The sequence below is a fragment of the Aristolochia californica genome, unplaced genomic scaffold (assembly GCF_029961685.1).
Source record: "Aristolochia californica isolate CCGP_79_NKW_82.1479 unplaced genomic scaffold, dmAriCali1.0.hap1 SCAF_2, whole genome shotgun sequence".
In the NCBI taxonomy this organism is placed as follows: domain Eukaryota; kingdom Viridiplantae; phylum Streptophyta; class Magnoliopsida; order Piperales; family Aristolochiaceae; genus Aristolochia; species Aristolochia californica.
The window spans coordinates 50,580,506-50,607,119 of NW_027181881.1; the positions used below are offsets into that span (position 1 = coordinate 50,580,506).

At 38.5% G+C, this 26,614-nt stretch overlaps 5 protein-coding genes across 6 annotated transcripts; 2 read left to right on the forward strand and 3 right to left on the reverse strand.

Moving 5' to 3' along the window:
• Positions 1-272: 272 nt before the first annotated feature.
• On the reverse strand, positions 273-11,108 carry LOC137955785 (proteasome subunit beta type-3). The gene is made up of 7 exons (XM_068802905.1): positions 10,915-11,108; positions 10,608-10,789; positions 10,405-10,512; positions 9,426-9,515; positions 1,846-1,930; positions 722-816; positions 273-569 (listed from the first exon to the last, which is right to left on the reverse strand). Exons 1-7 carry the CDS (start codon positions 10,918-10,920, stop codon positions 521-523), a joined length of 615 nt encoding a protein of 204 aa, XP_068659006.1. The 5' UTR covers positions 10,921-11,108; the 3' UTR covers positions 273-520.
• A 4,342-nt stretch (positions 11,109-15,450) lies between these two features.
• LOC137955258 (protein LURP-one-related 8-like) lies at positions 15,451-16,762 on the reverse strand. The gene is made up of 3 exons (XM_068802118.1): positions 16,493-16,762; positions 15,677-15,904; positions 15,451-15,579 (listed from the first exon to the last, which is right to left on the reverse strand). Exons 1-3 carry the CDS (start codon positions 16,760-16,762, stop codon positions 15,451-15,453), a joined length of 627 nt encoding a protein of 208 aa, XP_068658219.1.
• A 662-nt stretch (positions 16,763-17,424) lies between these two features.
• LOC137956365 (folate-binding protein 1-like) lies at positions 17,425-21,130 on the forward strand. Of its 2 annotated transcripts, none has more exons than XM_068803834.1 (4): positions 17,425-17,621; positions 19,419-19,777; positions 20,189-20,523; positions 20,870-21,130. In XM_068803834.1, the coding sequence occupies exons 1-4, from the start codon at positions 17,552-17,554 to the stop codon at positions 20,997-20,999; spliced, it is 894 nt and encodes a 297-aa protein (XP_068659935.1). In that variant the 5' UTR covers positions 17,425-17,551; the 3' UTR covers positions 21,000-21,130. The 2 variants fall into 2 exon arrangements, with proteins under 2 accessions (XP_068659935.1, XP_068659936.1); XM_068803835.1 differs by lacking the exon at positions 17,425-17,621 and adding an exon at positions 18,732-18,807.
• A 2,406-nt stretch (positions 21,131-23,536) lies between these two features.
• Positions 23,537-24,094, forward strand: LOC137955259 (phylloplanin-like). The gene is made up of 2 exons (XM_068802119.1): positions 23,537-23,708; positions 23,802-24,094. Exons 1-2 carry the CDS (start codon positions 23,537-23,539, stop codon positions 24,092-24,094), a joined length of 465 nt encoding a protein of 154 aa, XP_068658220.1.
• Positions 24,095-24,867: 773 nt separating this feature from the next.
• On the reverse strand, positions 24,868-26,551 carry LOC137957372 (uncharacterized). The gene is made up of 5 exons (XM_068805140.1): positions 26,140-26,551; positions 25,960-26,055; positions 25,780-25,875; positions 25,583-25,669; positions 24,868-25,309 (listed from the first exon to the last, which is right to left on the reverse strand). Exons 1-5 carry the CDS (start codon positions 26,512-26,514, stop codon positions 25,049-25,051), a joined length of 915 nt encoding a protein of 304 aa, XP_068661241.1. The 5' UTR covers positions 26,515-26,551; the 3' UTR covers positions 24,868-25,048.
• Between the last annotated feature and the right edge of the window lie 63 nt (positions 26,552-26,614).

Consider the following 26,614-nt stretch of genomic DNA (forward strand, 5'->3'; position numbering starts at 1 on the left):
AACAATTACAGAAACGTTCAATCTTCAGGTCACTTCAGATAAAATATGGTTTAAGAGCACATATATCCCTTCATTGAACGTCGACACCTATCCACGCTACTAGAAGAAAAAGCACCTCTTCAAGAGACCACCATGTACACCGTTAGCTGCGAGACTCGTCGAGTGGCTGACCAAATGAAAATGAACTGGAAAAGGTATAAAACCAAAAAGAAAAAAGAAAAAACCCTAAACCCTAGAGGAAAACCCAAAACGAACAGAAAAAGGAATAAAACTAGTAAACAATAAGAGTGAGCATTTTCCTAATTGCATATTCTTTGTCCGTCTTAGTTAAATCGGCAACACAGCATAATTCACAAAGCAAAACGGACTACATTTTTTTTCTGCTGGCAGGAAACAGTTACATGTTTCGATTGCAACATTCTAAGATCACCACTGCAACACAAATGGCTTCACCAATAATTCAACATGTTAGCAAAGTGAAACTTTCTCAAATAAGAAATTTTAAGAAAACGCTCTCTGATCAGTCCATTCGCCCCTTCAAGGTCCTCTCTATGACTTCACTTGGAGTGCTGTAAGACATCAAGAAAAACATGAGTCGAGAGCTTAGCTAGAGAAATTTTGTACCTGAACTCTAAAGTCTGCCGACTTGTGTCACAGAGTAGAACACGCTTAGTAACCATTTATCAGAAGTAGATGTATAATGGTGAAAAAGGGTACTTACACTACAAAAACATGTCCACCCCAACCACTCAAACAATCACGGTCCACTGATGCCAGTAGAGCTTGAGATATGGTTTCAAATAGTTCCTCAGGTTCCTGATTGACAGAAGGGTCACATGCAAAGAACATTCTCACATGCAAGCAAAAGCAGCATGAATAAACTCGGTTCAAATTAGTCTTTGGAGTATACTAAAAAACCCTCCATTTAAAATTTAAAAAGAAACTCACTTTTATCAAAAAAAAAAAATTAAAAAAAAAACTTTTCTTTAATAAAAATAATGAAAGAAGAAGAAGAGGAAGAAGAGCTGAGCAAGAAGATGTATTCTGACCCTGAACTAAAGACACAAGCTTGTGCATTGGGTCTTTGGCTCAATGATCTCATAGGAGAGTTTCTAGATCTTGGGCTCAAATCTCACAGGGGTATAGGATATATAGTGTGCGCATTAAAAGTAAAATAAAGGGTTCAATTGAATAGCCAAAGAGACATTTGACGTCAAAACATTAGGACTGGTATTCATGGTTTAGTGCTAATGACAATATTCTCCCTATCTAGAGACAGTTATTGTTGTTTGTACTTTCATCATTTGTACTTATCTTAATCAGCAACTCAATTCATCCTCATTCAGATAGATATCACCAAGTGAGAAAATTTGTTTTCCCTCTTTTATTTTTTTCTTGTTATGATTTTATTTTGCATTCTTTATAGGAACCACCTCAAGTTCTATAATATTATTTTTCCAATTTCCCTTGAACAAAAAGAAATCACCTTATTATATCCTTCTCCGCTAATTTATCAACCATATGTATGCATTTCCGGCGAAGACAATACATATAGTTATTCTTTAATGCATCTTTGCTGAATATTTTTTGAGTACAATCATTTCTTCTTTGTACATTCATGACCAATACGAGACATTGAGAGCAAAGTTCAGTGGACATCTCAGTGTCCATCTAATTTTTTTTCTCATATGTATCTATTCCATTATTGGCTAGTGTATTTGTAATTAAAGACAATAAGAGGTAAACATTTATATCGTCAATGCCTATCAACAGAGGATACTGGCAGCAACCATGTCAATGCCTGAGACATTCAAAAACAAAAGAAGCATGAGTTCAGTAACGAACCATGTCGGGCTTATACATTGACTCACAAGCTCCATAAAGAGACTCTGAGGCAGTTCCAGCAACAACAAAATCTTTAGCAAGTTCCCTACAAGAAAAACCACCTCATAAATGAAGAAAAGAAAATGTAGTGGTCTACCAAACATGTTCGTAATTTTCACTCTTTATCATACAAAGAAACATATGCCAGCAACAGAAGTGTTGCGCTGAAAAAAGATACAGATGTGTGTCACATAAAGAAGTTGTTTTCTGAAATAACACACAGAGAAAACTGCAGGAGTCCCTAAGAGATGGAGTCCAATGTGTAACAAAAATAACGCAGAAAAAAATCTATATCAATCTAGCCAACTAGAATTGAGATGCATATAGACATCGTCAGAGAACAACTGAGCAGAGGCCAGGAAACCGACATCAGTACCACCACATAAACAAGACCTGACAGGCCAATCTACTGTTATGTGAAGACCCAATACCGTAAGCATGACAAAAACCACTAGGAGAAACTATAACAGCATACACAAAAAACAACAAGAAGAAGAAGAAAAAGAAGAAGAAGAAGAAGAAAAGCAGAAACAATAACAACAACAACTAACAACAAAAACAAGAACAGCAATAATGAAAAAGCAGAAGAAAGAAGAAAACCAATAGTAAATGTGCATATGTTAAAAAGCACACTAGAAATTTCAAATTAAGCCTGCCTTTTGAGGTCCTTTCTGTAAGGAAATACTGTAAAATTAAAAAATTTCACACAAGTAAAATCCATAAGCACAAGAGATGATTTTGTACTGTTACTGTCAAATCATTATTTGGCCAAAGCTCTTCCTTGATAGCTCTACCACCTCCATATGGATCCCTAGAATTAAACTAGGTGTTTTTCTTTTAAGATGTCATCATAATGGGCAATGTAATGTTACAATCAGATCACTAGACTTCTTGTGGTGATGTTACAATCAGATATCTCCAGATTAAAAAGAATGCTACAATAAGGTCTGCAGTACAGCTTGGATAAGTTAAAATGAAGAAACCAAGAGACTAGTTTCTTTTTTCTGGATTTTTGCCACATGGCAAAAACCATTGAAAAAAGGATCAAACTCAAAACTACAAGCTTTAGAGTGTAATGACCCAACCAAATTCTTTTATTAAGCCGTAGAACTTCACAACCAATATGATGAGGGCCCCTGTTAGAGCTCTGAATACAGAAACAAAAACAAAGCCTAACAATCAGTTGGTCCCAAGCATATATGCTATAATACCTTAATACATGCTGTAATTCTTGGTCTTCTTTTTTACTCTACTATTTCCTCTTTTTAATTGAATTTCTCACTTTATTAAAAAAAATACCTTAAAGAAAATACATCCAACTCAAAAGTTCAAGATTGGAGTAGAAAGGCCAAACTAAGTTCTTGTAATCCGTTGAGGAAAACTACAAAAGTAGAAATAGATAGTATTTTGTCAGTAGCTTTTGTTGGGTTGAGCCCAGTTCTATCCCTGAATGACTAGTCACATAAGAGGCCCACTGCTCAACATTATAACCTCATAACTTTTCTTAGCACTTCTTAATGTGGGACTTTTCTCCACACAACACTTACCCTCATGTCCAAGCTTACACATAACAGCTCCCAATGGAGCATATAACACACGGACTCCCACCTCATGGAGCCCACAACATACAAATAACATGGAGAGCATAAATTAAGCTTTGGCCCACACACACATACTGCTCCAATACTACAATTGGGTTGAGCCTGGTTCCCTCCTAAAATAACTAAACACTTAGGAGACATATTGCTCAACATTATAAACTAATAAATTTTCTTAACATTTCTCAAAGAGTGATTTTTTCGCACTCAACACTAAGATTTTCAAAGCTCCTTTATTTCTTCTCTCCCATAAACATTAATGACCCCTGCTGCAGAGAGCTGTCATAAAACTTTGCTAGATCTTGGCAAGGACTAAGGTCAGATTTACTAGAATATAAGAAAAGAAATCAGGAAATAACATTAGAAGCCAAGTTTCTGAAGCAAGGCTTTCAATTTATAGAAGAATGAGGAGGTCAGTTGTTTCATAATGGATACTGCATAACTTGAATCTACAATCACCATGATATGATTTCTCTGTCAAAGTGGATCCACTATCTCAAGATCCTTTTCTTTGCTCCGTATCAACTAAAGTATTGTTTCTTTTTTCTTTCTTTTTTTTTTATTGGGGGAAGGGGATTGTATGGTAATGACGTCTGAGTTATGGAAGAAACCACCCAGGCTCAACTGTTGGTCTATATAAAGAAGCATATTTGAAAGCAATACTTAAGTGGCAGGGAGAGAGGAAGAGAGAGGTACCTATCATTAATCTAAAAAAGATAAGCTTTCATTTTTGCCTCCATATGTCAAGGAAAATGCTTTTGCTAGGGTGATGTTAGTTTAGTGTCCCAAGTGTTTATGCTCTTAGTTCTTAGTTTGCTTTTGTTTCAAATAGTTCTTGGACAAGTTTCAAGCTTTATACTGAACGATTTTTGTATGAGGATTTTTAAGTCTAGTCAAAGCTTACTCTGTGAATCTTTTTAAGAAAAGCTTGTATAAGGATCCTTGGATATGGATTTGTCTTAAGCTATTTTTTTAAACAAAAAAGATTGGCTGTATGATATACAATGCAAGTATAAATGTTCAGATTTGTCCTTACACAAGGAGAGTATAATGTTTAGGAAACATTTTAGGGAATACAATGGTTGACAAAATTTATTTATTTAATTTTTAATGGTATTAATGATGAAATTTCTGCCTTTGAGAACTGGGTTTCTTCATTTAGTTGACAGTCGGTTTGAACTTCAATGGATCATGTCATGGCTGGTCTTAGTGCTTCTTATACAACGTTTTGAAATTTAGGGGTACTGAACTACTTCATTAGTATATCAATCTAGAGATTTGCTCACTTAATTTTTGTTATCTAATAAAACTGTTGAGTGAGAAATGTTAAGAAAAAATAATTAGGTTACAATGTTGAGCAATAGGCCGCCTAAGTGGCTAGTGATTTTGAGATGAAAGCACGCTCAACCCAATAGTGGTATCAGAGCGGGCAAGGTCCTGAGATGGAGAAGGAGAAGATGGAGAATAGGGGAAGAAGTAGAATATGAAAAAGAAAAAAAGAGAAGTCTTTTGCTTTTCTTGTTAGTCTTTTTTTTTAATACCTTTTTGTCCATACCACAATATTTATAGAAAGATCCTTGAATCTAGTTTCAGACACAAAAGAATTAGGCAATCGACATCTTAAGAGCAGAAAGGTTTCAAATAATGGTAGCAGGAATGTTTCGAGTGATAACAGCAGAAAACTTCAATTTAAGAGAAGATTTGTGCCATCAAGAACGAGAATTTCTATAGAAATTGTTAAATTGGGTCCAAAGCCTATCCCAAAATGACTAGCCACCTTAAGAAACCTCCTTCCCAACTAATAAACTCAAGATCTTTGTACTCACTAATCCATGTGGGACTATTCTTTAACACTCCCCCCACATGTAAATCCTCTTTTTGTGGCTCTGCAGGTGGATAATTTAGGAGTAGGCAGTTTAGGTGTAGGCCGTCTTTTGTAGCTCTACAAGTGGATAGTTTAGGTGTAGGCCCTCTTTTTGTGGCTCTACAAGTAGATAGTTTAGGTGCAAGCCCACATATGAGTACTTACTCTGATACCATGTTAAATTGGGTACAAGGCCTATCCCAAAATGACTAGCCACTTTAGGAAACCTCTTTCCCAACTAATAAACTCATGATCTTTGTACTCACTAATCCATGTGGGACTATTCTTTAACAAAAATTATATGTCAAAAGAAAATCTGAGACTATATTTTCTAAGCCAATAAAAGTTTTCTCAATCCAATTTTCCCGAGAGAGGTATCGACATCGAAAAAATCAAAGGTTATGCCAGAAATCTATAGCATGCAGAAATCCGAATTTTAAACTCATTTTTTTTCTTTCTTAAGTTACTATTCTTGATTTTGCCCAAGTGCCTTATTTTCTATCGATGCCTTAAGTACAAGTCTCTTTTTTTTTATAAAGACTTAAGTGCAAGTCTCTACCAACGTATGTCCTTTCTGCAAGAGAATTTTTTTTTTCAAAGTCTCCTACTTGGTTGCACGGAACCACCTTCCTTTTTTACAAACTTCCTCTCTTACCTAGAATTCTTCCCACATTCATAAGAAGCAAACCTCCTATTCTTTAGACAACATTTGTGCTTTGTTGCAAGAATGTTGAAGTATCCTCTCTCTCTTGGTTTCTAAATTGCACAAGTAGCAACTTTCTAAGTTTCTAGGTAACTTATGAGAAGCACCTTCCCTATTTACTCAAAGCTACTACAGTGAAATCTGTGGACCACCTTCCCATCCACTGCTCTGCTGCCAGTAGCTATTGGAACCACTTCATGAACCTATTCAATTTCCAGGGTGTGATGCCAAACACTTTTGATGCACTGATACAACTGCTCTCATATAGCATTCCCTTGCTGGGCAAACTTTTACAGAAGGTTTTATACCATGGAAATTTTGAAAAGAGTGGAATATAGGCACTCCAACAACAAGCTTTGGTCCATCCAGCAGTTAACTGAGAGCACCACACAACAGATTATTGTTTGGGTGTGCTCTAGACCAGCTTTTGAGGGCATCATCAGTGACCTTACCAAGAAATTGACATCTCATTGTAAATATGACTTCTTCTGCTCAGCTGAGTGTCCAGCAATGGACCCCCTGCGCACAGGTAACTTAAAACAAAATTTTGACGGTTGTTCCAAAGGCAACCAGAGACCAGAGGGAATTGGAGGTGCATTTAGAAGAGCTGATGGGACATAGTGTTATCCTTTTCTAGCTCACCAGAACATACCGACTCTACTTCAGCAGAACTCAATGCAGTTCTTCGAGGCATAAGGCTTTATCATTAGCAATTTTCCAAACCGCTAGAAGTTGAAGGAGACTCAAGGCTGTGATAAGCTGGTATTCCAAGTCCCTCTCCCGGCGTCATCTCAATGTTTTCTTAGAAGTCTGTAATCTGGCATCTAACGTTGTTTGCAAATGATCCCATGTAAAAAGAAGTGCTAATGGCCAGGCTGCCAAGCTAGCTACTGATTCCCCACTCTTTTTAATTTGCTTCTCAGCCTTTTGGTCTAATGAAATCATCTTTTTTTTCCAAAAAAAAATGAAGGAGAATAATGCAATGTGAAACACGCCATACATGAGTACAAAAAGTAGTTCTAGCACCTCAGTTAGAGATAAAAACACGTCAGAGGATGACAACCTATTCAACATCATGACAAACCTTCAACCATGGGAACACAAGGACTAATAGTCTTCCCTCAAATTTTATGGCAATTAACATAAGTGAATCCCTCTACAAGAAGTCAAAAAAAAAGAAAAAAAAGAAAAGAAAGGCAGATTATGACAACTAGAAATGTGCCAATAATATTTGACAAAAAGTGGTCCAATGATATGTGTCTTAACTTGTTCAGTTGTTTACTAGGAGAACTCAACAAAATCTAAAGGCTCCTCTTCTTAAATGTGTGTGGTGTTTCCCCTCCCTCAAACCTTGAAGGAAACTGGAACAGTTCTCAATGCAAGCCTATTCAGCCTAAGGAGCTCCTCATGATACATTGATCCTTTTCCAATGAGAAAGAGCATCATTGAGACGGAGGATGAAGCCATGGTGTGGCCAGACACCAAGGCAAAAGACTGTGCAAGTCCAGTGCACAACAATAGCAATAACAACCAAGGCCAAGTGCAAAGGCACGGTCCAGAGGGGCACACACATATGGCTGGCCCGGCATCAGCTGCAGCAAAGGAAGACATACTTGAGTTTGCCAAACGGATGACCAAGCAACAAGGTGCACAACAACCCCAGCAGCCAGCCCAGACACAAGGCAGCACGCCAACAGACAGTCCTGGCGTGGCGAAATGGGGTTGCTGGCGCCAAGAGAGTCCTAGCGGGGCGAAATGGGGTTGCTGGCGCCCATAGAGTCCTGGCGGGGCGAAATGGGGTTGCTGGCGCCAACAGAGCCCTGGCGGGGCGAAATGGGGTTTCCAGGAGTTCGGCGCCAGGCGCGCGCCAACAGAGTCCTGGCGGGGCGAAATGGGGTTGCGCGCGCCAACAGAGAGTCCTGGCGGGGCGAAATGCTGGACTCCAGACGCCCGGGCGCCCCTGACGCCAGAATTCGGATTTTTCGGATTCTGGCGGATTTCTTGGCGTTTTTAGAGATTTCTAAAGCCAAAGGAGAGGTTATAAATAGAGGGGCCTCTCCCATTGTAAAGAGGTCGAAAATCCTTAGTATTCTTTATTTTTCAAGTGTATAGAGAGAGTTTTTAGCCTTGGCCTTCAAGAGTGTTTGGCCATCCTTTGTAATCTTGTATTCTTAATACAAAGTAGGCTTTTCTCTGCTATATCTTGGTCCTTTCATTGTCCCATTTGGCTTGCAACTTCTTGTGTGAAGTATTGGTTGGAGGATCCGAGGCTCAAGGAGGCTGACTAGTTCTTCGGAAGAGCTAGGCCGCACGGGGTAGATATTCCGCAAGGCTAGACGGACTTAGCCTAAATCTAACCGCGTGACAATCATGCACTAAGCAAGGTCAAAGTCAGGAACAGGTATCCAACTTAGTCAATGGGAGATCTCTTTAACCAGTTAGCCAGGCCTTTATGATTCTGTAAGTTGGATTAGTGTGCAGGTTATTACACATGTTAAATGCATTTTTGTCCTAAGGTTTCATGCATTATATAACTTTATGACAACCATTGCCTCTGATTGGTTGCCTTGTGCAGACCTACTAGCAAACTTCGCTTTAATGATCATACAGATGTCACACAGGTTCATATGCATTGCTCCACTTGACCTGCCTGGCACCTAAAACAAATTCCCTTGTAGTTCCAGCCTTATCTGATGCCTAGCCAGCTATTGTGCATACACTCTAAATTACTATGGTTGGTTGGTGGGCCCATCTATGGGCTAAGTAGCTTTATCTAACGCTGCCTGGATTGAGTGTACAGCTAAGAGAAAATTCATGATGAGCAGAGTAGCCCTTTCCACTCACTGAAATTCTATTTTCTCATAAGAAACTTCTTTGTTTCCAGCTTTCAGCTATGTCCAAAATGATGCTGTCCAATAATTAGGATATTCAAGGACACAATGCCCCAGCCCTTTTTTGTTATTTGAAAAGGCTCATAGATCAACCTCATGATTTGAGACCACAACTAAGGTACACCTTTACCAATGGTTACAATTCCCATCTAAAAGTAAAAATGCAAACTACAACCACAAATTAAATCAGGTGCACGTAGGTCATCATATCCGCAGACATGTTGCTATTAGCCTACACCACTCATTAGCTTCAACTGCACATTTAGATTAAGAGACATTACAACATGCCTTGGTAAACCATAAGGCTTACACCTAACAACACAAATTTACAAACACTAAAGTTTGATACATATTAATATTTGAGTGTCTAAAATGCACACTGTTGGATCCATCAAATCAACAAATATGTCAGTGGAAAGAAAAAGTTTAAGAGTAACATCAGCCAGAAAAAAACATGGAGATCAAAGGATGAAGAAATGTTATACTTAGCACCAATCGAATCCATTGTACAGATGAAGGGCTTGTCATCATCCCCTAATCCAGCAATTACAGGCTGACAGAAGTATGGACCGAACCTACAAAACAAGGAGAGATACTACATTAATTTAGCAGAGCCACTAATGCTTATTAATTTCCATGAAATCACACTAACTTTGACTGCATCACGAGAGATGACATTCATGAAAAAATTAGATTTAGCCAATAGCCAAACAACTAATAAGCAGACCAGAAATAATAAATATTCCACCAGTTACCCTGATCAATATAAGGTGTTTGGCTGCTGATTTAAATTGAGATACCAAAGTCCTTTTTAATATGAGAGACATTTCTCTTTGTTGATAATTCTCTTCATGTTGGCAGAAAGACATAACACAAACAACAATCCCCAGAATAACAACCATTCATGAGCCTCTCATAGCAATGAATTAGTTGAGCCATTTCACAGATATGAGCACATTTCAAGGACAAATATCATTGTCAAGCGTATCTATTTCAAAAAGCAGTGTTTCTCTTTTAACTTTTTTAAATGATGAGATTCATAAAATTATGAGATTCCGCCATTACCCTGATCAATATAAGGTGTTTAGCTGCTGATTTAAATTGAGATACCGAAGTCCTTTTTAATATGAGAGACATTTCTCTTTGTTGATAATTCTCTTCATGTTGGCAGAAAGACATAACACAAACAACAATCCCCAGAATAACAACCATTCATGAGCCTCTCATAGCAATGAATTAGTTGATCCATTTCCCAGATATGAGCACATTTCAAGGACAAATATCATTGTCAAGCGTAACTATTCCAAACAGCAGTGTTTCTCTTTAACTTTTTTAAATGATGAGATTCCACCATCCAGTCAAATACTCAATCACAGGAGTGCAATAACATGGAAAAGGTATCAAAACAGATTTTTTTTTTTTTTTAAAAAAAAAAAAACTAAGATTGAGATAAAAAACAAAAACCTTTTCTCGTAGAGTAACGCGGAAACTAGGCTGGCAAAGGTCTCAGGCTTCATATCCCTCTCTTCCCTCAGCTGATACAACTTGTGCCGGAAAACCAGCCGCTGGTATCTGTTATAAAAAATTAAAGAGACTTCAATTAGACGCGGTAAATAAAAGTGCAGGAGATGAAAATTGAAAGCGCAACAATGCAGGAAATAGGTTACAGCGTCTGGGCATCTGTGGCTAGGCCAGAGAGACCGATATAGACTTTGTCGTGAATTTTGTAAATTCTCTGAAAATCTGTCGCAAGCGTCTGAAGTTGAACACCAAGGCGCCGATCACTAGCTATGGCAAAGCAGTTTTTTCCCACCATAGCAACAAGAGCACTACCATTATACTCGAATATCTGCAAATAATATAAACCAAATTACATTAGGCATGTTTAGTGAATCGGATAACTTCAGATACCAAAGCAGTGGAAACTAGGGTTTTGATCTACAAAAAAGAGTGACCAAATGAAATTTAACGTACCGACATGACCGATCTTCGAGATGCAGGCAGAAAAGGAGGTAGCTTGAGCCTCACACAAAGAAAAGGCCGAAGAGCCGAGAGTGGCTTTCTTCACGAGTAGTCCAAGTCTGAACTCGAGGCAACGTCGGTCACCAGAGTCCCGGGATACAAATAGGCAAATCAAATGCTACGAATCCATTTTTTGCCTTACGGGCCTGGCCTGAACATAAATTTTCAACATTTTTTTTTTATTTTAAGCAATTCTGATCTACATATGTTTATAATTCTACATCAATTTATTAATAAAAAAAAAAACATTGACGTTTCGAATCATATGTTCTCTAATAAGCACACCACTTTGTCTTGCTGGGAGCATTGTCTTTGCAATATACTTCCAAATAGTTGGTATGAATCTAAGAAGATGATATCTGATTGAGGTTGGGTTAAAAAAAATACATGTATGTTCAATTGAATGTGTTTTGTTTCGAAATGAATAGGAGAATTTGAGTAAATGGCCAAATTGTAAAGCTTTGAGATGGAAGGAGAAAAGAAGTAAAAGAAAGCAACAAGAAATTATTCCAATGAAAGTTTTTTTGTCATTTTCTTTTAGTACCAAGGCCGCCAAGATTATTCATGTCAAACAAGACTACAAGTTTCATGGAAGGACTATTTATAACTCTTGTAGCTAAGAGAAGTTAAGTCATCTTAGAGACTCTAAACTTAGAAGGATCTTTAACTGCATATTCTAGAACTTTGAAGGATTTTGATCACAAACTCTAGTCCATATAAAATATCAATAAGTGGCAGTCGAAGTTCATGACCCACCATCTTAGTAGTTTACAACTTGTCTTCTAAATCACTTAGGAATGATATTGATGTGTACCTTCAATCAATTGATTAATTGAAAATCATATGGGAGCATAGTATTGAAACATACAATGCCAATAGAAATGAAAAGTTTTAGATATATGTTATTGTTTGTCAACTATTAATGATTTTCCCACATATGGTGTGTTATTTGGTTGGAGCACAACTGGGTACAAGGCATATCCTATGTGTCATGTTCATCGTGGTTCCACATATCAACATTGTAGTTACAACAGCGTATCCATGAAGCACCATCGTTTCTTACCGCTTAGTCATCCCTTAAGAACTAATAAAAATAGTGACATTGCAACCATCGGAGAAATAAACAATATTTTCCATGGAGTTTTTAAGAATATAATTTAGGTCTATTTTGGAACATTATAGTTTATCTATTTGTTCAAATACATTGTGTATGACCTGAAGAAGGAAATAGGTTTGTGGCAGATGAGTATAAATTTACTTATGTGAAAATCACAAAAAAAACTTTTGAGATGAACTTTCCTCTTTCCATCTCAAACTCAACAAGTATATTACTCTAAAAATCTCATGAAGTTAGTTTGGAGTGTGGTTTATCTTTGGAAACTAAGAGATACCTATGAAGTTCTTGTCGTCGAGACTGAAGACAGTGCCACTAATAGATTGGAGGGTGCAAGGCCCAGATGTGAGCCTTCAAGTTCATCCCATCCTCACCAATAGGTGGTTGGATAAGACTACAATCTGAAGAAAAAAATGTATCTTTTTTAGAATCCAGATACCTTATGCATCAGACTTTACCTAATTCATCTTTCTCCGATGTTAACAGGCTACCATGAAACAGAATTTAGTATTGTTCAGGCAAATAAAGATATTGTAGATGTTTCACTTAGTTGAGTCATGTCACATTTAGTTGGGTAGAAGTTTTTAAGTTTGACAAGCTAGTAGGTTGAGGACAAGTACCATTACTCCAAACGCAATAAGAATGGAGTCCTCGTGGGATTCTAGATCATCTTCCCATCTAGTGAATTTTGCTATGGGGGTACAATAAGAATGGAGTCCTCGTGGGATTCTAGATCATCTTCCCATCTAGTGAATGTCAAATAATTACTATTGATTCTCTCTGCTCTTTGACAATGTAGAGCAATCTTTGAAACCTAGAATCAGATATTTGGTTGATGAAGTTGGTATTTCTTATTTGTGTAAAGAGGTGCAACTAAGTCCACAAATATTGGTTTAGCATGTTGATAATTCATGGCCCTCCCGGTTTGGGTTTCTTTTGAGGGAACCTATAAATGAGCCTACAGGGAAAACTACATGTGCGGTACTGGTTAGTCTCACTTTCATTCAAGTCTTTAACTAATTGCACATATGTGTCTTTAGAATAATGACATTATTGTATTCTTTGTAGAATAGGAGCAAGTAGTTGTTTTAAAGGAATGCAGATTTGGATAACACTGTTAGATGAGAAAGACTGCATAACACTTTAGAGGTTTGTTCTCATTCACAAATTGTTCCATAATGCGTTCTTCAGTTAGACCTTGTTGTTTTACAATCCATGCATACATGTTGATGCTAATCATGGAAACTATCTAGGCTAATTGTGGACTAATGTGCAATTCTTGGGGCTTTTTGTTTGTGATTTTTGAGCACAAATTTTGCATTTTGAATTTCTGGTTTACTTGAGCGGAGGACATGCCAGATATGGTGGAGGTCGTTAAGTTGTTTGTCATGTTAAAGTTGTTTCAATTTGATTTTGCATGTATGCCATTTTTTCTCATTTTTATGTAACAAACTATTAATTTGGTAAGAAATTTATGAGTGCAGTCCATCTAGCTTATTCCGTTTAGAATAATGATTTTTTATAAAAAAGATACTTATGGTTTTAACCATCAATTGTAAAGATTGATTAAAAACAACAACTCTGTCGACTTTAACTTAAACAACTGCCATCTTTTAAACCATCGATAATTGTCCCCAGTACACCTTAACATTTTGTATATTAAGTGTTGACGGTTTAAATTAGTTGGTACTTGTATTTGTAGTCGCTTGCCATGTCGACAGTTTAAATTAGTTGGTACTTGTATTTGTAGTCGCTTGCAATGTCGACGGTGTTCTAGTGAAGGTTGCACCATGGGGAAAATAATGGCAAATAGTTTTCACCGTGTTGTTGTTTACTATAGCCAACAATGTTAAACAGTAGATTATATCTATTTTTCTACTAATTGATCAATTTTTGTAATCATAAAATACTTATATACCTTAGAAAAGAAATTTAGGGATATAACTTTGCATAGAAATTTTTTTATCAAATTTGTTATATTTGACTTTACATTTTGCCACTATTCCAACTAGAAATTTTTATTATTCAATTTAGATTAAACTAATATTATATAAAAATAGTAGGTAAGAATAAGAAAATAGAGAAATTATTGAAAATGGGATTAGAAAAAACAAATCTAGTTAAATAGATTTTTTAGATTAAAAACTTTTTAATTAGGGGAGTGCTCACAAGGTCAGGAATGATGTTGAAGTTCATCAAGGTTGGCAATGCATCCAATTGTGAAGTGAGAATGATGGAGTAGACAAGAAATAATTCGTCTTTGACTTACTAAAGATGAAATGAGTGAAATGTGAAGACAACCTAAAAAACAAAAGAGTGTGATATATATTGATCGATAATCTTCATGTTTACATTTATCTGTGATTTTTTTCACCACAAAAAAAAAAACTAATATTATTTATGAAAAATTTATTTTTTTATTAGATCTATTAAGTTGGCTATTATAAATTGATATGATCCGTTGTGAAGTCCTAGATTCTTTTGCAATAACGTGCAATTCAATCATATCAAGACCATTACCAAAACTTTCATGTTTATTTTTATAATTTAAAATATATGTTAAACTTGAACCTGGTTTGACCTCAAACTTGAGTTCAATTTAAGATTCGGGGCTGAACTCAATGAAGGTAAGGCCTTTTATACCAATTTATGGAATCTACGAAAGTTAGGTTTTGGGCAAGCCAAAAATGTGGGCGTCGGAGCGGAGAATCTCATGAGGAAAAGAGTAATGATCGCCAACGCGCCAGAAGCAGGAATTTATGCGATGCGTTTGAGGAGGACATTGCTTGGGTTTTTAGCTTCCGGTGGCGTCACATTCACGATCGATTCGTCAACGCTTACAATAATGGAGAAAGATTAACTCGTGCCCTCTACGTGAAGCGACGTTGGGGGTAATCGTCGCGCACCAGGGATGGCCGTTCCCACTGGATCAATCTACTCTGCGAACATCTCTTCTCAGTAACTGGAACAGAAAATATAACAGGTATACATCAAGAGAATTTTTCGTGTTCAAATATCGAATACGTAGAAGACCAAGCTGTTCTTTGGCTATCTAAGCGCATAAAAAGGGGGTCTTCTCCTTCGCTTGATGACAAACGTAAAGAGAAAAGGTGCAGAGAAAAATGCACAGGCTTTGCTAAAACAAAAATCCTTATTCTACCATAACTCAACCCAGAAACCTGTTTGTAACAAGTTTCCGCGACTTCAAACACGATTATGCTTCCAGTCTTGAGCTAGGGAAAGCCTCAGTAGAGTTTTTTAATTGTTATTTCGGCAAACTAGCTATTTCCTGTTCAGTTAAAGAGTAAAATAAAATCTGCGAGAACTTTTTCAGCAATGGAGAGGACAAATTGTAACTCCCTCGTACAGATGGTTCATCTCATTGCATCATTTACCATAACCATAGCCATGACCAAAGCTTGATCAACTCCCGGTTGCACACACATCGTGAGAACATCTTTACCATACAGCGCGTATGGCCTCGTCCCATTCTTTCTACGAACCTGCTAATGTAACACAACTTCGCTTAACAAACTGTGTATTGACCATGAATGATTGCTAGCTTTTTAGAGTTCTAGTGCTTTGTGAGTGAAAACTTACCTCTGCCACTGGCAAGTAACTGGAACTCGTTCTGTAAATCTTCGACCATCCATTTTGGCGAGACCAGTCAATGCGATAATTGAAGGCCTTGTCTGCGTTTCCTTCCGCCATTGAGATCTTGCAACTCGGGTTTCCTAAGGCCTTTGTAGCCTTAAACAAGGGCTTCTCTTGCTCACTTGCGTTTCTGTCGCCCTTGTATGCTTCCCAGGTATCCATTATGCTCAACCTCTGCACAGAACCCACCCAACCCAAGTGTTTAGTTTCTAATATCTACATGCGTTGCCCGTAATTGCAATTCAGAACGATTAAACTCGTTTTAAACTTGGGTTTTAAAAGATGAATTCGCTGGGAGCAGACCAAACTAGTTGAGGATTGTCATAGTGGATTATCCTTGATGAAAAGAAAAAACTTCTACGTAACAGAATTTCCCTTGTGCAGCCGTTAGTTCTTATATGGGAGCAAGAAACTTGTTCCGGGTATCAAAGGCCGGTTGCCACGATTCCCGTGGATCCGACAATAAGAGGAAAATCCTTATGGCTCATACCAGAAGAATCACTGATCACGGGAGAAAGAAGGAAGTAATTTCTGTTCGTGGTAAACATATATAGAATGTTCTTAAGCTCCGTATTTACAGAAGAGAGAATAATCTTCTGCCTCGTGTAAGTAACATGGGGTGAGATTGGCACAAAAATGAAAAACTTTTCAAGTAGTAACTGTTCTTTCACTATTTTCTGATTGTAAGGAGATTGATATCGTGATCAAGAAATCCTTAAGAAAGATGGGTTGTTTGAAAACAAACTCAGTTATACTTAATACCTTTCTGCAACGGCGAATGGTGATCAGGACATTCCCCTGGACGTCCATGAGAAACGTTTCCTCTCGCCAATTGTGGCTGTAGTTGTCAACTCGGAAGACCATCTTCCCACTAGAATTATCGAAGACAGTGTATCCGTTTCCATGGAAAAGAAGGGATTTGCGCCAAACAGTGAGAGAAGCGGGGGAAGAAGAGCAGAGATGAGGAAAACCCATCACCACTCTGATGATCTCGGGAGCACCTTCCTTACCCGTTTCTCTTTCCGCTGCCATAGCAGGCCTTCCTCTTGTATGCAGAAAGGTCTCTCTCCCTGCCATTGATTTATACCCCAAACCAGCTCTTTCTCTTTCTGGGCATGGAATATATGAAGAAAAATTGGATTGTTCTGATGAGGTTTCTGACTGCTGTGACGGCATGTAAGTCGAAAACGTTGACTCGTCTTCCTTTGTCGACACATGATGAAGGAATGGTTCTCTTTTGTTGTGTTCCGGGGAGCGCTTGATTGATGTAGATCATCTCCATGTCTCTCTGATTCGCCTCATCTGAATGGACGACCACGCGCAAAATTCCATGGCATTTTCATTGCAAGGAAGACACCTGTGTTGAGATAAATTGAATGAAATATAACAACTAGATTTGATGCGTCAATCTACAAGATCGTCGCACATATTCTGCTAGATACGTTCTGGGTTTAACTCGTTTATTTTAGGAAGTCATTTTTCTTAGACACAGGGTAAAGTGAATAATCGTAACTTTTACAATTTCTGCCATTTTGATGGGAAAATAATAATTTATGTTTACCCATTTTAAATAATTAAATTATTTAACTTAATTTTAAAATTAACGAATTTTTTTCTTTAAAAAATTCTAATTACAATAATGACAACTGCCATTGTAGATCTAATTGTTTTTCATCCCGTTACCCTGCGATTGAACCCGTTCCTTTTGTTTCCGCGGTCACTTAGCTTCTAATTTGAGATGGCCCTAAAGCCGTCTCCCCGGCCCTTCTTTTGCTCCGCTTCGATCGATATCCATAGACTCTGCTCCCAATATGCGGGATAATGGGATTTGAGAAACTTCATCTGTTTCTTCTGCTCTTCTTCAACCTCCAACTAGCCTGCATCATCGCTGGTAGTGTCTCTATCTTCTAGGGCACCTATCTGCATGTTCAGTTCCTTGAAGCCGCCCGTTTTCTTTATTCTCTTCTTTCTCTAATGCACGGTTTCTTTTGAATTGATGCTTTTTTTTTCGTTCTTGTGCTTTATTTGGGTTGATTTTGGTGTTAGGCGGAAATGATGTGGTGTTAGATTAGGAAATGGTTTAAATTAGTGGTGTAAGTGAAGATCAAGGATCCATGAGTTTTGTTTTGCAGTTCAAGTTGTTAAGAGTCATTAGATGGAACTCATTTGAACAAATTGAGGTAGAGAATCCTTCTGTTCAAGCTACTGTTTGATGGTAGGTCAGACTGAGGAGTCAGGGGATTGACCCATTCCCTTACTACATAATGTTGAACTGGCGAATAGAAGGCCTGATTGAGTTGAATTGTGAGCTGGTCACTTAAAAGAAATTATCTGTTGACTGGAATGCATCCTACATGCTTTTGATTCGAATTTAACAGGAGGTTTGCATGTCTTTTTTATAGGACTTTGTACAGTAATAGGGTTGGGTTGGTTGGCGTGGAAATTCATCTCTGGTTCAGAGAACAAGAAATGAGGTCAGAGTTGGCAAGGACTTTTTAGAGAGCGATTTCCTCCAGGATTTTTCTTGAAAGTTAATTAGCCATCCATTAATCTTCTCCACGATGCGTTTCTATCACTTAAGTTTTTATCTCTTCATCAAGCCTTGTCTCAGCTAAGTGGCGTTTGATAACATGAATCATTTTTCTTCCATTCTAATAATTAGTTACCAGTTTAGTTAGGTCTGCCTCTGTGAGTGTATTTTTCCAACTTCCATCTTTGGCATTTTTTGCCTTTCTCACCTGGTTTCGGTTCATCAACTAGTGTAGGCAAAACCTTTCTCACCAGTGATCTACTAGTCCTCTCCTTGAACTTGTCTGAACATTCTTAGGCAATATACTATTATTGTCTTGTCTATTTTTGCTACTCTTTAACTCTGTTGCGCCTTAATATTTAGTTTCAGCTTTCCTTTTTTTCCTTGGCATGTTCAGATTTTCTAACTGCTGAATTTTCATTTTTGACATTCTGTTTCACAAAGCATTGCAAGTCTTGTAATCATCTTGTTGAACTAAGGAGAGGCTTCACAACTAGATCAGCAAACCCTTATGTAATGCACCTGGTGGCATCTGCAAGTGCTTCAGGTGTAAATCTCTGATGTGTTTTCATTAATAGTGCTGGCATCTTCAAACAGTAATAAACTGACATTTCCGTAATATTACTATTTTAAACAATAAGAGATCCGTTGGTTTTCATCCCCACGCCTGATGGCCTCAGATGGAAAGAATCTCGACTTTCTGATAATCCAACTAGTCGGAGCTGGTTCTTCAGTTTTTAAGATCAATAGTCACACAGAACTCTTTCTGATGCAAGACATGAAGCATTTTCAATTAATTTGAGAAGTTCGAAATTAGAAGCATGTAACATTGTGGATTGGGCCTTTGGCTCAATGGTCGCATGGTGGGTTTCTAGTATGAGGTCTTGAGTTCAAGTCTCTGCAGGGTTTCAGTGATGGATTATGTATGTGTATAATCAACATAAAAATAGCAATATCTGAACAGCTCTTGAAATGTTATTCAAATTTTCTTTCATTAACAGTGAATCAGGTTGTTACTGACGGGAGAGTGGGGTCAGACTTCTCTCTCTCTCTCTCTCTCTCTCACCCACTCATGTACCCTCCTCTTTCTGAGCCGTGTATTTTAGCTTTATTTTACGTCAGGTTCTTTGTTCTAAAACTCAGAATCTGTTTATGCAGGTACATCAAGTGAATTGTGTATATCTCCTGGTGGCCGCTTTCCTCCATTCTCTTCTGAAGGAAAATCTCCAAGAAAAGTGAGCAAAGGTCCTAAAGACTTGACTGTTTGCAGGGTGTTCAGAAAAAGAACCTGTTGTGATGTAGCTCAGACACTTCCAGCCTTCCTATCTATTAGAAGGCTTGCATTTTCTGGGGAGGCAAACCAAGAGTGCTTGCACTTATGGGAACTCTTGGAGTGTGCCATCTGTGATCCACGTGTTGGGGTTCAGCCAGGACCTCCATTAATATGTTCCTCGTTCTGTGATGTGATTTTGCAGGCTTGCTTAAATGCATTTTTCTCTGTGGAGGCAAAGCACCATGTGGGTATTCCTGAATGTTAATATCATTGTATGGCCGAGGAATATATAGAACAATTGCACCTCCCAAATATGAAAGCCAAATTTCATGATGTTTTAATTTTTTCAAATGTTTTTTTCATTTGGATTCATATGCTGAAAGCTTTGTGAAAAACTGCACAGAAGTCAATATCAAGAAATATTTTACGTTTTTAAGTTTTTCTTTGAAAACTAAGAGTAAAGAAAAAAGGCAGTGTATTACATGAGATATTGCTAGACATTTTACCTATGGATTCTTGAATTAATTATGTCTGTTCAAAGTCTAATTTTAGTGGAAGAGATTTGCCAAACACATAAAATTGTTTCTGGCATTTCACCAATTGTAGATACTTATTGAATATTAAGATTTTGATCTGCATTCTATTTGTGCCTCAGGTTCTATCTCCTTGTGGGTTCAATGACATAGTATGTGGTAAAGCTGCTGAATGGGCCTCTAATGGTACAGAGCTCTGCCACCTAGCAGGTTTCTCAGTGTACGTGCCAGAGGAACACAATGAGGGTGCTGAAAAGCCCTTCTGCTATGGTGGAAAATCTAGTCTGGATTCAATTGCAAACTCCTGGAGAGGCTCAGAGTCTGGATCATCATTCAAAACTGAAAGTTCAGGGCTCATTGAAGATTTTCACCAATGGGTCAGTGAAGCACCATTTACTGAAAAGGTAACATGGGCTGTTGGTGGAATGGTGCTTACTGCTGGACTTTTGTTTGTAAGGTAAGTGTTCTTCATTTCGGATGCTTACAAGGTTTTGTTCATTTGCCACTTAAGGGTGTCTCTCTTATTCAGTTGGCATATGGTGGTATACTCATATTTGTAACATTGATTTGCTTCCCACCCAGTGGGGCTACCCTTGGCCTTCCTGTAGCCAAGACATGCCTTCTGTTGAAAGAATCATGTGTTTGAGGGTCAGAAACATTTAAAACTTTTGGGATGCTTCAGTTTGTTGTACCAACCAAATGATTCAGATGAAATGGATGGTTTAGTCTGTGATATGTCCTTAACCTTTAGTTGTGCATACTGGCTTATTTGGTAGCTTACATAGTTGTTGGTCTCTATGTAGTAAAAGGAAAAGGCACAGCCACCGCCAGAAGCAGGCAGCCATTCTTCGGACAGCTAGGAGACTTGAAGCAAGGGTGACTAAACCATCTTCCGCTACTAGTCAAGGGAACCGGAAAGTAAATACAAGATAACTAGTCTTCTTTTTTGTTATATATTCTGTCACATGTATCTGTTTATTATCTTTCTCTAAAATTCAGTTACACCTTGTTTAGAACAAGAACTCTTAGAACCGTTTGAGGTATTGATGATTCTGACGGTGAAATTGGGGAAGAAAAGAGGAGAAACAGAGAAAAGAAAAGGATTTGAAAAAAAGAATAAAGAGAAGATTAGACAGGAAGAAGTGGGAAGGGAAGAGCAGAGGGAAACATTTAATTCGTCATCAATCTGTTTCAACTAATCTGATTATAATCAATTAATAATGGAAAAACTGAAACTCAAAATTCAAAAAGAGTTAAAAACTGATAAGTCTTGTAAATTCAGGAAAATAAAAATAAAATAAGTGAATTACAAAAATATGGAATCACCCGACCGCAATGTGGGTATCTGATGGAGTCTTATACCTCAGTGTAAACTCAGTGTAAAGGATGTCCTGAAAGTGCAGGGAGTTAAAAAGTATGGAACCATTTGCTATCCATGATACCATTAAGAAGGATCAAAATATGGAACCGCATCTACTCTCCAAATAAACTTCGCTGCTAGCATAAATCTGTTGAGACGATGCCTCCAGTCCGTGCCATCAATGTAATCTAGAAGAATAGCTCAATATACTGTATTCTGTTGATTGGGTTGAGGTTTTGTTAGAAATGTCAAATGATGTGTTGACCGGAAATCATTAATGTTGGCTTTATAACCCAGAGAACAACGCATTAGCTCCTCTGAAAGCTTCTAAATGCCGTAACCAATTCAAATTAAAAAGGGTAGGCCCGAAAGAAAGAAGATTTCAGGGGTAGTGTTGATCAGTATCGGAAAACTGGGTTTGTCTGCAAGTGTTTGTCATGGGCCTCTGAGAGTATATATAACAAGTAGGCAAGTGGTTTAATGAAGAAGACTTGGGTCTGGTCAGCCTCTCAAGGAGTGGTTGATATTACTGTTGTGGAGAGGCTACGTTCTTGGCTATGGAGGCCTATAAGCAGGCTAGTGATAATCTAAGGCTATCGTCGATGAGGGTGCCTGCCATTTGAGAGAGGCAAAACTCAGATTGGTAAAATAAGAGACAGGAATGTGATTTCATAGGGAAGACAGACAAAATCTTTCGATCTAAAGCATCTGCAATTTGTTAGTATGTGGACATCTTAATCAGGGTGGAAGAGAGAATGGAAGGGTGGCTGTTGGTGAGTGTAAATGGACGAAAAGGATTTGGGTTTGGAGCAAAAATGTCTCCATCCAATCCAGAAGCAAACGAAATCTTCCTCGGTATTTACAGCAGGAGGTGAAGTGGCTGTCAAAGGAGCGCACTAGTCTCAGTGCGCTGCAGTTTCAACAACGAAGAGGGAAGAGGGAAGCCCTATTCTATGGCTTCTATGCCTTGTCGGGACCATTGAGCAAGCGCATAATAGTGTCGTTGGCTGCCCAGTTGAGTTCCTCTTTTTCTAGTGTCCAATCCCACTACACACACACACACAGGCTTTTAAGTAAGAAAAAACTTGAAAAGTTCACTTAACTCATAACAAAATAGAGAGGAGTAAGGAGGAAGGGGAGAGGAGGCTGAATTTCACAAACGAGAAAACCCAGCTGAGTCAACGGATTGATTGAACTAGGATTCAACTAGCGTGCTCCGTCCATCTTTAGAGAGCTTCAGCTAAGAATGACATTTTTTTTTTCTTAAATGCAGTAGTGAAATGCAGGTTTAAATATTGTATAGCACGGTACGCTCGACATGTTTCCAAATTCTCAGCATCGTGAAACTCATCAGAAAATTGAACTCGACAGAGAAGCTATCATAATGTAATCTGAATGCTTCAAATAACTAGTTCAAAGTGCAAAAAACTGCAGAATTATTAGAAAATAACCAATAAAAGAATCTTCGTTCGAATTCTCTACAGATATCATAAGAAAGAATGAAGAGGAAGGGAAGCATCAATGGATGACTAAAATCTCGAAGCAGTTTATGCCCTCCTCTCTATTGCAAGAGACAAGGAGGTTCAGATTCTCAAAATTTTAATTTTTTTATTTATAATTTGAATATTTTTTAATTATTATATTACTCTTAATTCTAATACATTTAGTTGAGTAAATTTAAAGATTACTTTCTTTAGAATGATAAAGCCATTTAAATCATCAAGGGATATTCACGAAGAACGTCAAAAACACGAACAAGGCCGATTTGGCTAAACCCCTCGTTCCAATTTGGTAATGTCATTTTCCTACCTCCAAGCCCTTCCCACCTTCTAGCATGCGTGAAAGCGCGTACTTGTGGTCACTGCATGTCTTCATCTTCTCCATTCAATTCTAAGAAAGAGATCCACAATTCCTGGGCGGTAACTCGGGCAAAGTACTTCTGTAGTGTTAAAACAAGAAGATTTGGACGTGGAATCGGGAGAAGATGACAGTTGAAAAAAGTTGCATCAACTTGGGGCCTCTCCTTTCTTATAAATGCCCAACCTCTCGAGGTCTTCAGCGTATCAGTTGCTCTACGAGATTAAGTGAATTAATAGTACTCCCAGAAGCCATGGCCTCCAAATGCCTTCTCCTTCTTTTAGTCTTGCTGGTTTCAGTAGCTTCCCTACCTGCCGAAGCTCAACTAGGTGGACTGCTCGGACTGATTCGTGTCAGAGGGACAGTCTTCTGCACTGTTGATGGTAACATAGGTGCCAGCGGCACTGCCACTCCTGCATTTGCAAGTAAGTTGAAGGCTAGCTCCAGACAATCTCAGAGAGAATTTCTATGATTTTGAATTTCTATTGGTCATTGGTTGGTACTGTCTTTCCCTGCAGCTGCACAGGTGCAACTGCTATGTGGAGCAACGAAACAAGTCATCTCTACTACCACAACCGATTCCAATGGAGTATTTTCGATATTGCTGGATCCCCTGACGTTGCTTCTTTCATCACTACTCAACGACTGTAAGCTGGTGGTTGCAACGCCGCTTTCCACCTGCGATGCTTCACTTCCCGTTGGTGGGATTCTGCAGTCTCCTTTACAGTTTCTCGGGAAGACTCTTCAAGGGTTTCTGAGTATCCTCAATATCATTCCTGGGGGGTTCTCTTTCCTGCCTTCGCTTGGCTAGCAACATGCACGAGCTTCTTCTTCTTCTTCTTCTTAGGCCAAGGTGTCTTGTTTTTTGTTTGTTCATCTATAGTAAATTTCTGCATTTCCTCTTTCCGATCAGAAATATCCGATATTAAGTGTGATGTGTTTGTCGTCCCTAGGGAGTAGCTTTGAGTGGGACTGTTTACGTTCTCGGCCAAGAAGATGAGGGTGGATTAGCTGTTTCCGTGCAACTGTCACTGTTTTATATCTTGTTTTTCTCATCTGGAACACCTTGGTCTTCATGCACAGCCTTGGCGAATCTGCTGCCGATCGCTGTATCGAAAATCAAGCTTTATGTACGGATGACTACTCGAATAAGTTGTTGAAATATTGTCGCATGGTTGCTATTATCTATTTTACTCTCTTAAATTTGATTGAAAAATGATTTGCGACAGATCTATCCACTGATTACGAAGTTTAAAAAAAATATAATGAGGATATCAACTTCAAACTCAGACATTATAACAGTTCAAAATGGTAAACTTGTTTCTCCAAAATGGCTCAAGAATCATCCTCTGGAACATGATCACAACTCACAAGGGACAAGGTGGTCGTATTCCCTGATAATCTACAAATATCTGGGTTTTCTTAATGCTTGCTCAGTATGAGACGACAATTAGGCATTCTTCATCCATGTATGTTCGCTTCTCTCAAGAAATCTCAGGGATTACTCGTGAGATGGACAAAATTTATTCTCATAAAATGCTAGAAAGATACAAGAAACTTGTATCTACTCATATGGGTCTTATATGAATGCTTATGCCAAAATGCATGCAAGTGACAAAGAAGGCCCAAGTCTTTTCACTTCCTTCATTGCCTGGGATGAAACCATTAAATAACATAAACTCCAACCTTGGCAGTGCTAGGGAAGAATTTAAACATAAAAAGTCAAGTTGGATTGCTTTTCACTGAGACTTCTCCAACTCAAAAATCAATACTTGTGAAAAGGTGGAGGCAATCTCCCATCGTTTCCGCTCTCACCGCTGACGGCTTGTTTAAAAATCTTCATTACTTCTACGAATAGTATCAATCGATCCTCCCCGCCGTTTTCAACTGGAGAAAGCATGGGTCCGGCATCTTCATCTGGTTCTGTAACCGGAAAATCAAGCATCCAGTAATTGTCGACGACCTCTTTCCAGTATTTACTGGTCTTTTCAGCCATATCCAGCATGAGTACCACTTGAGCTACAACCTAAAACAACAAACACAATCGAGAGCATTTTGTTTTAAGATCCTTGTAAAGGAAAACAAGTGCAAACCCACTTTGATTCTAGCTGCAAAATTGAAATACACACAAAGCTAGGTCTCGTTTTCCGGTTCTTGCTGCTTGAACGAGGCATTAGCTACGTTTTTGAGATAGCCAACGGAGGCTTTAGAATGCTGGATCTATATGCGATTGCGAGCAATATGAACTGGAATTGTACTGGGTGTAAAGTACGTCAAAGCAAAAGAGATACTCACTCACCAGGTAAAACCGTGGCCTGGGATCGTTTGGCGGAGCGTCCCGAAGTACATGATTTGCGCAGTATTTCTGCGCGATTTCGAACTTCCCCTGCAAAACAACGAGTTTCTGTGTGTAAATAACCCGAACCAGCTTAACGATGGACAGGTGCTCACAAGGAGAGAAACAAAAAATTAAGATAATTGAGCAGGGACAGTTACTTGGTAAATCAGTTCTTCCACCAGCTCCAACTTTGCAAGGTAAGCATGCTCGCCGCCATCTTCTCCTGGTTTCACTTTCAGCGTATTCGTAATCATCTGCAAAACAGGAGTCAATAAACAACAGAATTTACCAACAGCGTCGGAAACAAAGAATTGAGACAATTGAGCTGGGAAATTTACATGATTAATCAGCTGGTCCATCATCTCCAAATTTGCAAGGTAAGCAAGCTCGCCGACATCTGCTCCTAGCTTCACTTCCAACGTGTCCGCAATCATCTGCAAAACAGGAGTCATAAACAACTACAACTTCCCAACAGCGCGTGGGAAACCCAAATCCAAATAACTCAAAGAGAAACGGACTTTCAACTTGTTAAGTTTCTCATCGTAACTCGACACCACTTGGTCGATCTTGTCCACCGGCCCCAGTACATCACCTAACACCGGAACCAGTGGGAAGAACTTCTTCAGCAAAGAGGCGCCGACGTCTGTATTGCCCAAACCCTTGAACTTCGGTCCCCCCTCCTCATCTTTATCTAAATGTTTAAATGCCGCTGAACATTTAAAAACGCAGGGCGCCAGCGGCTTCCGTCTGACGTGCAGATGAACGCTCGAAGGAACTCGTGCCTGCAGTTGGACGCGGGTATTAATGAAAACAGGGATAGCTCTTCTTGTGCCATAGGAGAACGCTTTGGGCTTGGCATGCAGGTGCTGGCGAAGACTACCCATGGTTTCCATGATTTTGAGACCAATTTCTCAGAGGTTTCGAGTAAAACCTGGGATCTTCTTTGCATCACAGCCTCTGCATATATATGTATATATATTAATGGAGATGGAA

What these genes read in the sequence shown, in the direction of transcription:
- LOC137955785 (XM_068802905.1), bottom strand. An exon ending in GCCACAGATGCCCAGACGCT is followed by an intron (nt 10,513 to 10,607) that starts GTAACCTATTTC and finishes TTTTTATAACAG; the next exon opens with ATACCAGCGGCTGGTTTTCC. An exon ending in CAATGTATAAGCCCGACATG is followed by an intron (nt 817 to 1,845) that starts GTTCGTTACTGA and finishes TCTGTCAATCAG; the next exon opens with GAACCTGAGGAACTATTTGA.
- LOC137955258 (XM_068802118.1), bottom strand. Translation starts at nt 16,762, where the DNA reads ATGGCAGCGGAAAGAGAAACGGGTAAGGAAGGTGCTCCCGAGATCATC. An exon ending in CCATTCGCCGTTGCAGAAAG is followed by an intron (nt 15,905 to 16,492) that starts GTATTAAGTATA and finishes GGTTCTGTGCAG; the next exon opens with AGGTTGAGCATAATGGATAC. An exon ending in GTTACTTGCCAGTGGCAGAG is followed by an intron (nt 15,580 to 15,676) that starts GTAAGTTTTCAC and finishes TTACATTAGCAG; the next exon opens with GTTCGTAGAAAGAATGGGAC.
- LOC137956365 (XM_068803834.1), top strand. Translation starts at nt 17,552, where the DNA reads ATGGGATTTGAGAAACTTCATCTGTTTCTTCTGCTCTTCTTCAACCTC. An exon ending in ACTAGCCTGCATCATCGCTG is followed by an intron (nt 17,622 to 19,418) that starts GTAGTGTCTCTA and finishes CTGTTTATGCAG; the next exon opens with GTACATCAAGTGAATTGTGT. An exon ending in GCTGGACTTTTGTTTGTAAG is followed by an intron (nt 20,524 to 20,869) that starts GTAAGTGTTCTT and finishes GTCTCTATGTAG; the next exon opens with TAAAAGGAAAAGGCACAGCC.
- LOC137955259 (XM_068802119.1), top strand. Translation starts at nt 23,537, where the DNA reads ATGGCCTCCAAATGCCTTCTCCTTCTTTTAGTCTTGCTGGTTTCAGTA. An exon ending in TGCCACTCCTGCATTTGCAA is followed by an intron (nt 23,709 to 23,801) that starts GTAAGTTGAAGG and finishes CTTTCCCTGCAG; the next exon opens with CTGCACAGGTGCAACTGCTA.
- LOC137957372 (XM_068805140.1), bottom strand. Translation starts at nt 26,514, where the DNA reads ATGGAAACCATGGGTAGTCTTCGCCAGCACCTGCATGCCAAGCCCAAA. An exon ending in AGAAACTTAACAAGTTGAAA is followed by an intron (nt 26,056 to 26,139) that starts GTCCGTTTCTCT and finishes CCTGTTTTGCAG; the next exon opens with ATGATTGCGGACACGTTGGA. An exon ending in TGGAAGAACTGATTTACCAA is followed by an intron (nt 25,670 to 25,779) that starts GTAACTGTCCCT and finishes GTTGTTTTGCAG; the next exon opens with GGGAAGTTCGAAATCGCGCA.